Here is a 14,050-nt window from a genome sequence, read left to right on the forward strand (position 1 = left end):
GTGTGATAAATATCAACATGCATTGTCCATCACAGCCAGCCCAGGAAAGGGAATTATCCTCAAGTGATAGGTCTCCAGCCATGCCCCCTGTTTTGTGTGGATTTTAATTGCCATGAATACCCATTCAAATGACTTGAGAATAACCTTTTCTCCCAACCACTGTTGAAATAACTTTAAGAACTTTTTGGTAGTTGTCTTGGTCTAGGTTGTTTTGAGGTGCTTGGTCTAATAACTAGGTCCACCATCAAGGTTTTGAAATAATAACATGTGTTCTGAAAACGAGGGACCATTACAACAAGCATAGGAATCCTTTCCCCCTTTAGCCTTTTTCATAGAAACCTGGTTTGCACTGGTTTCCAGAAGCAAAATTTCAAACATTGTGGTTTTAGAAGCAAAATGCAAAATTGTTTTATTTGTTAAAAGGCAATTGGGAATAGATTACTCAGCACCTTTCCATTTGTTCATGCATGCATGAACAAATGTATGTGTGTGTGTCTACAATCATCTTTTTGTTTCCTTTATAAGCATAAACTCTGCATGTGTGTTCATGTTACGTACAGTTACATATTTTCTGCAAATGAATTGGTTTGAAATCAGTGACATAGATATCAGGTAGGAATGAAGATTTACAGTGTTGAATCATCAATTTCTCTGCAGTAGATTCTTTCTCCACTCTCCCCTCCCCCCGCCTTTTTTTAGAAGCATGCTCCCCTTGCAGCAATTACCCAGTTTTTATAACTAAAGGTAGAAATCATTGTTGCCTTCTCCCTTCTGCAAGGTTATTTGGTGCAACCCAATCTTGTCACTTTATTGCTATGCTCAGCAGGCAAGCTTAATTGCTTTTACCCAAGGAACAGAACTGGCTTTTAATTAACTGAGTTCAATACACTAGGATTTTCCCAGAATGGTTAAAGTGGAATAAACCAGGACTGGTGTAATTTTACCTGCAACTCAAAACACAGACCCGTATAACTGATTATTCATTAAATATTTTTCTTACCTTTCAAAACTGTTATGTGTGTAGAACCCCTGAGGGGCTGTATAGAGAATATTATGACATCTCAAGTATTATTTGTCCTTCATTCAAAAACTCAGACACCTAGACACAAATGTAGATTTGCAGCTTTTACTGTTTACTTTCTGCCCTAAATGCTGCATTCACTCACACATCCTTACTTCATTCCAGCCTAGCTAGTCAGGCAAAGAGAAGAAACAAGATGGGACACCTCTATCAGTCCCAGACCTCCCTTAACAGTTTTATCTCATTCCTGCGATTTTTCCACTAGATTGCCACTGCCTCATTCAATCTATTATTTTGAGAACTGTAATTTTTATTTTATCCCAAGTCTTCATTTTTGTTCTTTTCTACGTGTTCCATAAGTTGAAATCATTTTGAGCATCCCTTTCTGAGGCTGGGTTGTGATTGCCAGTCTAGGAGGAAGCAAAAGTTTAAGACTAAAGATGTTCTTTCCAATACTTCATTTTCCCTGCTTGTAAATTATGTTTTTATCTATTACATGGCCATGTGGCCCTATGATTCATGGAGATTTTATTGTTAGGCGACTTCATTGATGGCATCCTTGTTGTCAGCCAGTTTAATGGGCAGGCTGCTTCCATACCATTGCCAAGAAAACTACACAAAAGCAATATATTTCTGGATATTAGTTGGTCGGAAAAAGAGCAGGAGGATGCTGTTGCATTCAAGTCCTCCTTGTGGGCTTCCCATTGCTGTCTATTTTCCTATTGTGGAAATGGAAGATTCATGTAGATTGAGCTGCTGTTGGGTCCACAGAATGTTCTGCCAAGCTAAGGAAAAGGGTAAAGGTTATGGGCACACTGCAGCTCTAAGTCCTTCCATAGATATAAACTCGGCAGCTCTTTCATTATAGGCTTGCAGATCAATTTCTTTTCATTCCGCACGTAAATCTGCCAGCTCTTACTTCTGCCCCTTCTTCTGACTGATAGATTTCTTATAGCAAATAAACAGTTGTGAATAAAAAGGTAGAATTTTACAAGGAGGGTGCAACTGGCATGACCATGGCTGTGGTGTTTTCTGGCAACTATCTGCCACAGCTGTCTTCTGGGATTTTTATGAGTTCCTAAATTAAGTCTGCAGCTCTGGGATTTGCTGGTGGCCTCTTATCCAGCTGTTAACCAAACCCAACCCTGCTTAGCTTTCTGAAATCTGTTGATTTCAAGGAGGTAATGCATCATTTCTATTATTATTCAGTAGAAGAATGTTCTGGTGGAAAGGAAAATTGATATCATTGGAAACTTTATTTGCATGTAATTGAAAATCATACAACTTGAAGAATGGCAATAATGATTATATACATATACATATACATATACATATACATACATACATACATACATACATACATACATACATATATATATAATATTATATATATATATATATATATATATATATAATTTATAGTTGCTGATAAAGAAATAAAGGGAGACTAGTATAGATCTATTTCAAGCTATTTAGCTGTCATCAGCTAGCCATACCCTTACTTGGATTTGAATCCGAGTAAGGGTATAGCTAGCTGATGAGAGCTAAATAGCTTGAAATAGATCTATACTAGTCTCCCTTTATTTCTTTATCAGCAACTATAAATTTGGTATAAAATAGTTTGTCGTGAATGCAACTGCTTGAGGGCTCCTGGATTGGAGCTGAAAGGCGAAAGGGAAACAGTATGCTCCCTCCCATATTGGGGTAGACCAGGTGCTTCGACCGAAAAACACTTTATATATATAAAGAGAGAGAGGGGAAGGGGGGAGGGAGGGAGGGAGGGAGAGAGAGAGAGAGAGAGAGAGAGAGAGAGAGAGAGAGAGAGAGAGAGAGAATTGTGTCATTATATATATATATATATATCAGGGTTGAATTATGGAGTCCTTGGTGCTCTCCAAGCAGGTAATGAAACATCTGCAGGCAAACAACCACACTCAGAAAGTACCAAGGAATCAGAAGACAATCTTTTAAGACAACTAGTCCTTTTCCATTTTTGCAGTGCTGAAAGGCTCAGTATAGTTTTTAATCTTGTTTTTAATTAGGTGCTTCTTCTGATGGTCCATTGAAGCTTCTTCCCGAGAACCACTTTGATCTTGTGGTGATTGATGAATGTGCTCAAGCTCTTGAAGCAAGCTGTTGGATCCCACTGCTGAAGGTTAGGAAGTGTATCCTGGCTGGTGATCACAAACAGCTGCCTCCCACAATCATCTCTCACAAGTAAGAAAATGTCCTCCATTACCAATTAATTATTTTAAAGGTGCTGCGAAAAAGCCTATCTGGAAAAAGGCCTGTCAATTAGAATACCCATCTTTGCATTTAATTGCACAGTAGGTAGAGATAACCTTCCTTGTTTTTTAATGAGATTTGATTATATATGTCAGCTGCTTATTATAAAGCAGGAAACTTAAACCAACTAACTTAAGATAATAAAGTAATTATTTTTTGAATTATAATTAACAGAACACACTCTTGAACTGAATACATCTTGTGAAAGAATAAGAAATAAGACTTGAATGTATTTTTAGATTGGAAGAAAACAAACGTTGGCTATGGAATAATTTTATATTACAGTCCAATCATTTGAGATATCCACACTTCAGAGGTCTTCTGCTGAGGGGATGGTTGAACTGAATTTATTTTTCCTTGTGCACAATTTGGGAATTTCTCTTATAACAAGAACAGTGATGAAAAATGAATGGAATGGAATGGAATGGAATGGAATGGAATGGAATGGAATGGAATGGAATGGAATGGAATAGAATAGAATAGAATAGAATAGAATAGAATAGAATAGAATAGAATAGAATAGAATAGAATAGAATAGAATAGAATAGAATAGAATAGAATAACAGAGTTAGAAGGGACCTTGGCGCCCACCGCCCCAGATGTCATCATCAACGATCTGCGCATGTGCAGAAGCTTCTGCGCATTTGTATAAGCAAGGCGCACACGCGAGCGAAACAAGTGCGTGCATGCAATCCCGTTGTGAACCAGTAGTAAAGGTAAGTAGAACCCACCCCTGGACCTTGGAGGTCTTCTAGTCCAACCCCCTGCTTAGGCAGGAAACCCTACACCACTTCAGACAAATGGCTATCTAGTCTCAAAAACTTCCAGTATTGCAGCATTTACAACTTCTGGAGGCAAGTTGTTCCTCTGATTAATTGTTCTAACTGTCAGGAAAGTTCTCCTTAGTTCTAAATTGCTTCTTTCCTTGATTAGTTTCCACCCATTGCTTCTTGTTCTACCCTCAGGTGCTTTGGAGAATAGTTTGACTCTCTCTTCTTTGTGGCAACCCCTGAGATATCGGAACACTGCTATCATGTCACCCCTAGTCCTTCTTTTCATTCAACTAGACATATCCAGTTCCAGCAACCGTTCTTTATATGTTTTATCCTTGAGTCCCCTAATCATCTTTGTTGCTCTTCTCTGCACTCTTTCTAGAGTCTCCACATCTTTTTTACATTGTGGCAATCAAAACTGGATGCAGTATTCCAAGTGTGGCCTTACCAAGGCATTATAAAGTGGTATTAACCTTCACGTGATCTTGATTCTATCCCTCTGTTTATGCAGCCTAGAACTGTGTTGGCTTTTTTGGCAACTGCAGCACACTGCTGGCTCATATCTAAATGATTGTTAGACTCCAAGATCCAAGATTCATCATCCAAGAAATGATGGATTCTATTATTTTTTTTGCTACACCCATACACTTAAGCGGGCCCAGTATAATCTCCAAAATTCGTAGGTAGTTGTATGTTTTGCATAAAAGCTTATAGGCTTCCAGAAATTGAGGAACTGTAACTCCTTCTAATTCAATTTTATAGGCTGGGTAGCATTAGAGCTACAGACACTTTTGAAATGCTACAGATCTCCTATCCTTGACCTATTTAAACGAACCCCTGTTATTCATTTGTCTGTAATTGCTGCCTTGCTCACTATCGATAGATTTTTCAACCAGCTTTTTCCATTCTTAAACTATATGCGGTGCTTTAATGAATTACTTCCACTTTCAATGAAACCATAGCTTTCAATTATACCCCAAGCCAGTTAATTATATTTTACTGGATACGGAATAATGAAGGATCTGTGTGCATTATGTATTATTGGTTAACTTGTAACAAAGATTTCTGCCAAAAGTGAAACAACTTATTAAAGAGAACCGCCCCACAGAGTTCATTTGTTATTAAGCAATATATGTGAAGCAAGTCTATTTGACTTTAAAATAGATTGTAAGAGTCAAATTAAAACGATTGATTTAATTATAGAACTTCTCTAGAAGGAAAGCCCAAGCCCATGAAACAACGAGGGGGATAAATTTGACAGTACAAGAGGACTAGGCTCAAGTGCTAGAAATAAAAAAAACATCCCTCATAGAAAGAATAAAGGGAAATTATCACAATGAAACAAACTCCTATGGAAAGAGCTTTGCAATTCTACTATAGCGAGGGTCCAGCAGTCATTACAGGGTTAACTTGCAGTTCCGGTGATGACTGAGTCTGCAATTTGTGAAGCTCCTCCCACATCCACTGACTTCCCAGATCTCAGACTCAATCGTTCTGGTTAGACCTATTTTGGCTGAGCTGGGAATTATTCTTTAATTTAGATAATAATTTCTTTTGGTAGTTAGTTTCTTTACTTCTTTGCAGGATTGCAGAGCTCCCAGGGACCTGGTTGAGCTCTGCTTTCTCCAGCGAGACAGGCTCACGCCCAGTTCCACTGAGGACCGCTTTTACTGTGGTGGGTCTGCAGGCTGGCAGACCCAATTTGGCGTCCCTGGGGTGTTGCTCCATACGCTTCCTGGCTGTGGCTTACTCTGAACTCAGCAGGTCTGGAGAATCAGCGGTCAGTGTGAGGCTTCTCCAGAGGTCATTACAGGCAGCCTCTTTCTTTAACAGGGCTACCCTTATGTGGGTTAGACAACTGCAGGGTTGCTTACCTTTGTCTGATACTAGGGCTCACCAGGATATCAATAAAATTATAGTGGCTCTGGAGTATTCTGCAGATGCCACTCTTAACGCCTCCAGATTTGCAGCTAAATCCATTGGTTCCAGCATCACCTCTCGCCGCCTCCTTTGGCTTCGCCAATGGCAGGCTGATACTAAGAATAAGTGGCGTTTGGCATCTTCCCCATATTCGGGGAACCTTCTCTTTGGTCCTCCTCTTGAGCCCTTGCTTATCGAATCCAAGGATAAGAGGAAGGCCCTGCCTAGCTTGTCCTGAAGGTCAGAAGGTCGTCCTTCCCCTTCTTCCTTTTGGCCCTTTCGGAACCCCCCCTCGAGTTTTCCTTCCTCCAGGTCCCAAAGATTTCAATCTACCAGGCAAGATAGATCCCAGGACAGACAATTGGGTCCTGGATTCCACGGCCAAGGTCGCAAATCTTTCAGAGGGGGAGGGGTCGTTCTTCCCACAGGTTTAGCTGACTCTTTGCCCGACCCTCCCATAGGAGGCCACCTGGTGTTCTTTGCCAGCCAGTGGGAGGCGTTGACCTCAGATGCTTGGGTCAGGGAGACGGTCTCCCAGGGACTATCTTTAGAATTTCTATCTACCCCCCCCCCACAAGATTCCTCTGGGTCCCTCTCTCGCGGGACAGGTCTCAACGGCTTCTACTGGAGGAGGCGGTGGCGCACCTCCTTCAAATCTGGGCCATTGAACCGATTCCAGTGGACCAAAGAGGACAGGAGTTCTACTCCTGCCTGTTCCTCGTCCAGAAGTCATCGGGGGGTTGGAGGGCCATTCTGACCTGAAGTCCCTGAACCGTCGCATAATCTACCGTCGGTTCAAAATGCAATCTCTTCAATCCATCCTAGAATCCATCAAGGAGGGAGACGTCCTCACATCTATCAATCTGACGGAGGCATATCTTCACGTTCCCATCTGTTTGGCCCATCGCAAATTTCTTCGCTTTTGTCTGTCGTCTCGTCATTACTGTTATTACAGGCTCTTCCATTTGGACTCTCCTCAGCTCCCCAAGTGTTCACCAAATTGATGGCAGCGCTAGTGGTCTCCCTCCGAGCGGTTCCCATTCAGATCCAGTTTTACCTGGATGATCTATTGATCCAGTCCGGCTCGGAGAAGTTAGCGCATCAGGACCTGCTCACCACCATTCAGGTCCTGAAAAGTCATGGTTTCTCGATCAATGAGGTTAAGAGCCACCTGGTACCGACAACTCGTATTCAACATCTGGGGGCCATAATAGATTCCATCCAGGGCAAGGTTTATCTGTCACAAGAGCACCTGATCAGTTTGCGGTCCCTGGTGGGGCAGGTCTCTCTAGGGCAGCCAGTTCCAGTGCGTTGGCTGTCGCAGCTTCTCGGGAAGATGGTGTCCTGTATAGGGATCGTCCCTTGGGCCCGTCTCCATTGCAGGGCTCTGCAGTGGTTCCTCCTACCTTTTCAACGGTCCCTCATGAGTTCTTCCGACACCCTAGTTCGGCTATCACCCAAAGTTCTTCTTTCTCTAACCTGGTGGGTGTCTCCGGCCCTATCCAAGGGACGTTTTTTCAGGGAACCTCCTCTGTTGGTCCTGGCCACCGATGCCAGTCTCTTCGGCTGGGGTACACACTTGGGAAACCTGTTTGCTCAGGGTTGCTGGAGCCAGGCCGATCTATCCAATGGTATCAAATGGTTGGAGCTATCCACTTAGCTCTGAGGGCATTCCAGGACCAGCTGGAGGGCACTCACGTTCTAGTCAGGACAGACAACGTAGCAGCGAAGGCCCATGTGAATTGCTTAGGGGGAACGCAGTCACGACATCTGATGGAGGAATCCGACCTGCTGGGCCTATGGTCGGAGAAACACCTGGAATCCATCAGAGCCACCCACATCTCCGGAGCAGCGAATGTGCAAGCAGATCTTCTCAGCAGGGCCACAGTGGACCAGGGCGAGTGGCGTCTTCGACCAGCCATCTTCCGCCAGATCTTCCGACAGTCCGGGGCTCCAGCTGTTGACTTGTTCGCCTCTAGCAAGAATCATCAGACAAGCAGGTTCTTCTTGCGGTTTCCAGACCAGGGGGCAGAAGCAGTAGACGCCCTTCAGAGTCCCTGGCCACCGGGGCTTCTGTACGCTTTTCCACCATTGGTGATTCTTCCCAAGGTCATCCAGAAGCTTCTCATCGAGGAGGCTGAGCTGATATCATCGCCCCCCATTGGCCTCGCCGTCTTTGGTTCGCGGACCTGGTGGCTCTGTCAGTGGCTCCTCCTTGGTGTCTTCCTCAAGACAAGAGAGCTCTCAGTCAAGGAGATCTTCTACATCCAGACATCGAGTGGCTTCAACTAACCGCATGGAGGTTGAGCGGCAAATCTTCCGCAGTCGAGGTCTCTCGACTGACATCATAACTACCCTTCAGGCATCTCGTCAGGCTTCCACGAACCACATTTACAACTCCACCTGGCTGTCCTTCTGCCGTTGGTGCTCTCGCTCTGGCCTGGTCGCTTTAGATGCTTCAGAAGAGCAGGTCCTGGGGTTCCTTCAAGTTGGGTTATCTTCAGGTTTGGCTCCCAGCACCCTGCGCAGACAAGTGTCTGCCCTTGCCTCGATTTTGTCTTGTGGGTCTTCCCTGCCCCTTTCCAGACGTCCACTCATCAGGCAATTCCTCATGGGGGCCTCTAACCTTCGCCCTCCTACTTTACACAGATACCCTACCTGGGATCTCCCCAAAGTTCTTTCTGCCCTCACCCGTCCTCCCTTTGAGCCTTTGAGGTGGATGGGTTTACGGTTCCTTTCTTATAAGGTAGTTATAATCTCGGCTCGCAGGATCTCTGAATTGGCAGCTCTCTCTTCTCGTTCAGACCTTTGCATCTTCCATTCGGACCAAGTGGTTCTCCGATTAGATCCTTCCTTCGTCCCTAAGGTTAATTCCCCATTCCATAGAGCTTCAGAACTCATCCTTCCCAACTTCTATCCCTCCCCTTCTCATCATTGGGAACAGACCTGGCACACTCTGGACGTTCGTAGAGCCCTCAAGATTTACCTTAGGAGGACTTCTTCGTTCAGGCATTCAGAGAGTCTCTTCATTTCTTTCCTACCTTCCTCTATGGGTCTGAGGGTTTCCTCTCCCATCCTGGGTCGGTGGCTTAGGGCCACTATTACCTCTCTGCTTACGAGGCTCAAGCATTGCCAGTGCCTTCCCGGATCACTGCTCATTCCACTCGTAGTGCTGCCACGTCCACGGCCTGGGCCACTCAGGCATCCCTGGAGGATATTTGCCGGGCAGCCACATGGTTTTCCCCTTCTCCGTTTATTCGTCACTATAAGTTGGATGTATACGCTTCTGCGGAGGCGGCCTTTGGCCGCCAAGTTTTGCAGCAGGTCTTCAAGGGGATTCTCTTTTGGACCGGTAGTCCCCCCAATAGAGGTTCTGCTTTGGCATGTCCCTGTAATGACTGCTGGACCCTCGCTATAGTAGAATGGACGTTGTCTTACCTGAACGTCCCTTCTGCGTAGCAGAGGGTCCAGCAGTCATCCCCACCCTATCCAGTCCTTCTTCTTCTTCGTGTTTCATGGTGGGGGGGGTTTCTTTCTGTTCTTTGTTGTGGTTTTTCCCAGCTCAGCTATTTAGTCTGCAGAATCTCCCTCGTCAGAAATCTGGGAAGCCAGTGGATGTGGGAGGAGCTTCACAAATTGCAGACTCAGTCATCACCGAAACTGCAAGTTAACCCTGTAATGACTGCTGGACCCTCTGCTACGCAGAAGGGACGTTCAGGTAAGACAACGTCCATTCTAGACCATGAACTTCTGTTAGCTGCAGAATTTTTCTTGTGTAATAAATCATGTAGGTATTTGGGTGACATTTGCATATTTCAGTCAATTAAAAAAAATAAACTACTTTGGGAGAGAATGTCTCGACTGGACAATCAACTGTTGGAAAGGGTAGTTGCAGTAATTAAAGATTCATAAGAATGTACTCATTTACGGAATGAATTCATTCCGTACTTTATCACAGAACATACGATCTAGAAGCATCTGTTGCTGAAATACAACTTGCCTAAAACCTGCTTAAATTAGCTCCCACTGATAAGGTAGGTGAAAAGAGATCAGTATGAAATGGCATTAGCAGCCTGACCTTTCATAAGTTTTTATGAAGAGCTACTTGCATCCCATGGTGTTATATCCTGACCAAGATTCCAAATGAAGTTCATGCTAGATCTTCAAATCTCCACATTCTGTGAAACATTTGTTAATCTTTCCCTATCAGCATAGACTTATTGAGATCCTGTTCATATTTTAATTGTTAATGATTTATATTCTGTAATTTTTCCCATGGGTGCATGTGTAGGTTGCTTGAATTTTTCTGTTTGCTGTGCTAGAATAAATTGCATGCAATTTATTAAACTGCACCCTGGAAGATGTTAAACCAGAAGCAGGAATGTAATTCTCTACATTCCTGGCAGAAAATTAGCATGCAGGAGACTATAAATCGTGCATTGTTGTATATGCTGCTCTTGCTGTGAAACTCTTCAGTCATTATTGTTTATGCACATATGTTTTATGGATCTCTCATATATTTTAAGCATGAGAGAGATCCATAAAACATTCGTGCATAAACTTGCCAGGAATAAGTTTAGTTCAGGAAACCTGCACATAATTGCTAATGTAAAGGATTCTTTGTGCTGTTGGCAGATAGAGTAGCAAATAGAAGTTTCAACTGAAAATTGCATTGCTTCCTTGAAGACCAACCGTCCCAAAACAGCCCTCGAGTACAAATTTATTCTCTGAAGATTATATATTGTTGTTGCTTTATAGATAAGATGATCCTAATTGCAATAAACTAATACTAATTTAAGGCACAGATTGGTTAAATAGTTTCTGCCAGGACATCACCTTAAGTCCTCTTTTAAATTTCCCCATAACTCTTCTACTTTGATGCCATTATAGATACAATTTTGGACTAATAGATGTAATATTGACCAAGATAGTCTTTTGAAATGTAAAGAAATGCTTAGAGCTGTGGTGTCAAACTTGCGGCCCACGGGCCGAATGCGTCATGCGCTGGCCATGCCCACCCCTGTTTTAGCGAAGGGGGGAAAAGTCACGATACGTCACTTGATGATGTGATGACGCGAGTTTGACACCCCTGGTTTAGAGAGATGAATAGTAGTAGTTATAGGGCAGTTTAACTGATTATAACCACAAAATGATGTTTAAGATGGCAAATTGTGAACAGCAAGAAAATAATTATATACGGAGTGAAAGCCAACTTGTCAGTTGTGTAAATGCTAGGTTCTTGTTATACAAATTATTGCTCTCATTGCTGTCCAGCTCTGAGACTTTTGTAGGAGGACAATAATAATGCAACATCAATTTCTTCTTTCCTCAGCACTCCCAGAATTGCCTGGGTTATCTCCAGATGATTGCCTCTTTGTCTTGTTTCTTATCTTTTTGGCAAATCAGATGTTCAACTTGTTCTATGAAGATGTATTCAAAGGAGAATATACCAGCAGAAGATGTAACAATGTAGTTTATAGGCAGTAGGCTGATCAAGATAGCAAGAAATGTTCAACTAAAGTACACAGAGTTGGAAAGGACCATTTAGGCATTTATATTTATCCCCTTGCTCAGTACAAAAATCAAAATTCTTGCTTGTGTCAACAGTGGTCTGATTCCTTTAATCAAACATTTGAATTATCCAAGATCTTTCTCCTTAGGGTTAGGGTTAGTGGGAACAGTTTAGAGAGGAAAATGCTGGGGTTTGAGGTTGATGTGCAGCAACTGGTATTTCAGCTATAGGCTAGAAATCTGGAGATCAGACGTTCTAGTCCCCATCTTAGGCGCAACTGGGTGACATCGGGCCAGCCACTTCTTTTCAGCCCTAGGAAGCAGACAATGGCAAACCACCTCTGAAAAATGTTGGCAACAAAATTGCAGGGATTTGTCTAGGGAGTCTCCCAAGAATCAGGACTAATTCAAAGGAACCAAAAAAGAGAAATATCTTTAGCTCTTTGGTATGGCAAGGAATGACGTGCCCTTAATTGAATGAGATCTGTTATCTTAGGATCAATATCACCATTTCTGTGAAATAGACCCTGTTGGGTGTTTTGCTATTGCTGCTACAGCTATTGATATCCTTATCCAATCTATCGCAGTAACTTTTAGATCCTGATAACCTTCTGTGAAATCTTGGCTTATTTGCCCTGATTGTGATCCTTCTGGCAGCAACTGGTTGTGATGACAAGCAAATTTGTTGAATCAAGAGAACTTTTGATCATATCCAGCAGGGTTCAAATCCTCTTTTCTTTTCTTCTAATTGGAGAATTCTTAATTAGATTTAGTATCACACAGAAATTGTTAATGGCATGTTTCTTGGGTTTAACTTTGCCTCCAGAGCAACAATTACATGCTTGCAAAAGGAGAATGAAATTCAATAAATGAAATTGCTCCCAAGGCGACTAAACATATTTGTAACATATTGGTAGTATATACTGGATTTTCAGGACTTTCCTTGTCTGTAAGGCTTAGCCAGATATCTTTCTTTTCTCGGCCTCTCTTTGTCCCTTTAAACTGAGTGTTCCTGATGGAACCATTGAGTTCAGAGTCTTTAAGGAGAACACTTCCCTTTCTTTTGCCCCTTAAAATTCAGCATTTACATAGGGGGCACAGAATTTAAACAGTTTATAAGTCCTCTTCTATAGCAAGCACTGCTGCTTCTCAAACCACAAGAAGCAATTGCTGCACAGAAAAAAAAGCTGCACATTAATTTCTGCCCATGCCCCAACTTTACTGGTTTCCCTGCAGAGGCATGATAAAAGGACAACAGTTTGAAAAGTGGCATCCCTTTCAAACCTCTTTAACAAGGATCTAATCTATTTCAAATATCTACACTGGTTTTCTTGACTATGACATTTTCATCTAAGTTGCTAGGTGCAAATTTCCTGTGTCGTATAATACCTCTACATGAACAACAATGTGTCATAGCATGCCTAATTTAGAAGTAAGACTTAACTTTGCTCAATTTAGAGATCTTTAACATACCAGCTAATTTCTCATAATGTCATCCTAGCACTTTGAATCTTAATGCCATAATCAACTCTGCAGTTATTATTCTAGAAAGAATACTGCTACAAAATCAAAGTTCAATCTTCAACTGCAGATCATTTTTTTAAAAAATTGCTCTCTGCATCCTAAGTGAACCTATGAGTTCCAGTACATTTTTAAAATAGAACTAGGCTTCTCTCAGAACTGGGGAAAATCTACTTTTGCTTTGCCTTTATGTTATAAACTGCTGAGTTGAAGAATTATTATGCTACATTATTCCTGATATCTATCTTTGTATTTGCTAGGAGTCAAACATGACTTTGATGGCACATAATCACTATATGTGATCTCTCTCAAATTTATCTAACAATCTACCTGTTGAATACTTGTGAAAAACTGGCATTGTACTAGGTTTTAAGAAAAAATTAAAGTATTGGATGTCCTATAAGTTTTGTACTATGGATTACAATTCCATTTATAACTATTTGAATGGGCAAACATTTGCCTATTTATTACACTTAGCTTGATTGCTCAGAACATTCTAGGGTAGAGTAGACTGATTCTGTTGGTCCAGACTGATCCTGTATCTTTAATGCAATGTTCAAATGCACGAAGTGCATACTGTTATATCGATTAAGATAGGTTCCCTGGAAAAGATGAGATATTGGAGTTTTTATGACATTAACCTACTCTGGACTGATTCATAACCATCCTTAATAAGAAAAGAAGTCTAGTTGGGGGTGGGTGGAAGAACGGTAACTTCAACCAGTATGCCGTGATGCAGGTCCATGCACCCATTTGGGCTTTCAAATTCAAAATGGGCAAGTTCTTTCAAATTCAAAAAGGTTTACAATTACCAAATTTACTCCTACGCCTGTCCAATACTGAGTTTGCAATAGGTGTTGGCCACTTTGTTAGCAGAAAAGTTATTGGGTATATGCAAACTGAGAGTGGATGTTTCTGTGTAATGGGATGGGTAACAAAGCAGAAATGTGGCTACATACAATCTGCACGTAAGAAAACATGGAGTTTGTTTTATACTCTTGAATTTCTTGAGTAGTAT

General features: G+C 42.0%; 1 protein-coding gene across 1 annotated transcript in view; it reads left to right on the forward strand.

Annotated features, from left to right (window-relative positions):
* The window catches only part of IGHMBP2 (immunoglobulin mu DNA binding protein 2), a 74,773-nt gene that overhangs the window by 26,363 nt on the left and 34,360 nt on the right, over positions 1–14,050 (forward strand). Inside the window, exon 8 of the mRNA XM_034416721.3 lies at positions 3,064–3,238. Within this exon, the coding sequence (XP_034272612.1) occupies positions 3,064–3,238 (175 nt within the window). The remainder of the gene's footprint in view (positions 1–3,063; positions 3,239–14,050) is intronic.

The sequence above is a fragment of the Pantherophis guttatus genome, chromosome 1 (assembly GCF_059756535.1).
Source record: "Pantherophis guttatus breed Tessera chromosome 1, ASM5975653v1, whole genome shotgun sequence".
NCBI lineage: Eukaryota > Metazoa > Chordata > Lepidosauria > Squamata > Colubridae > Pantherophis > Pantherophis guttatus.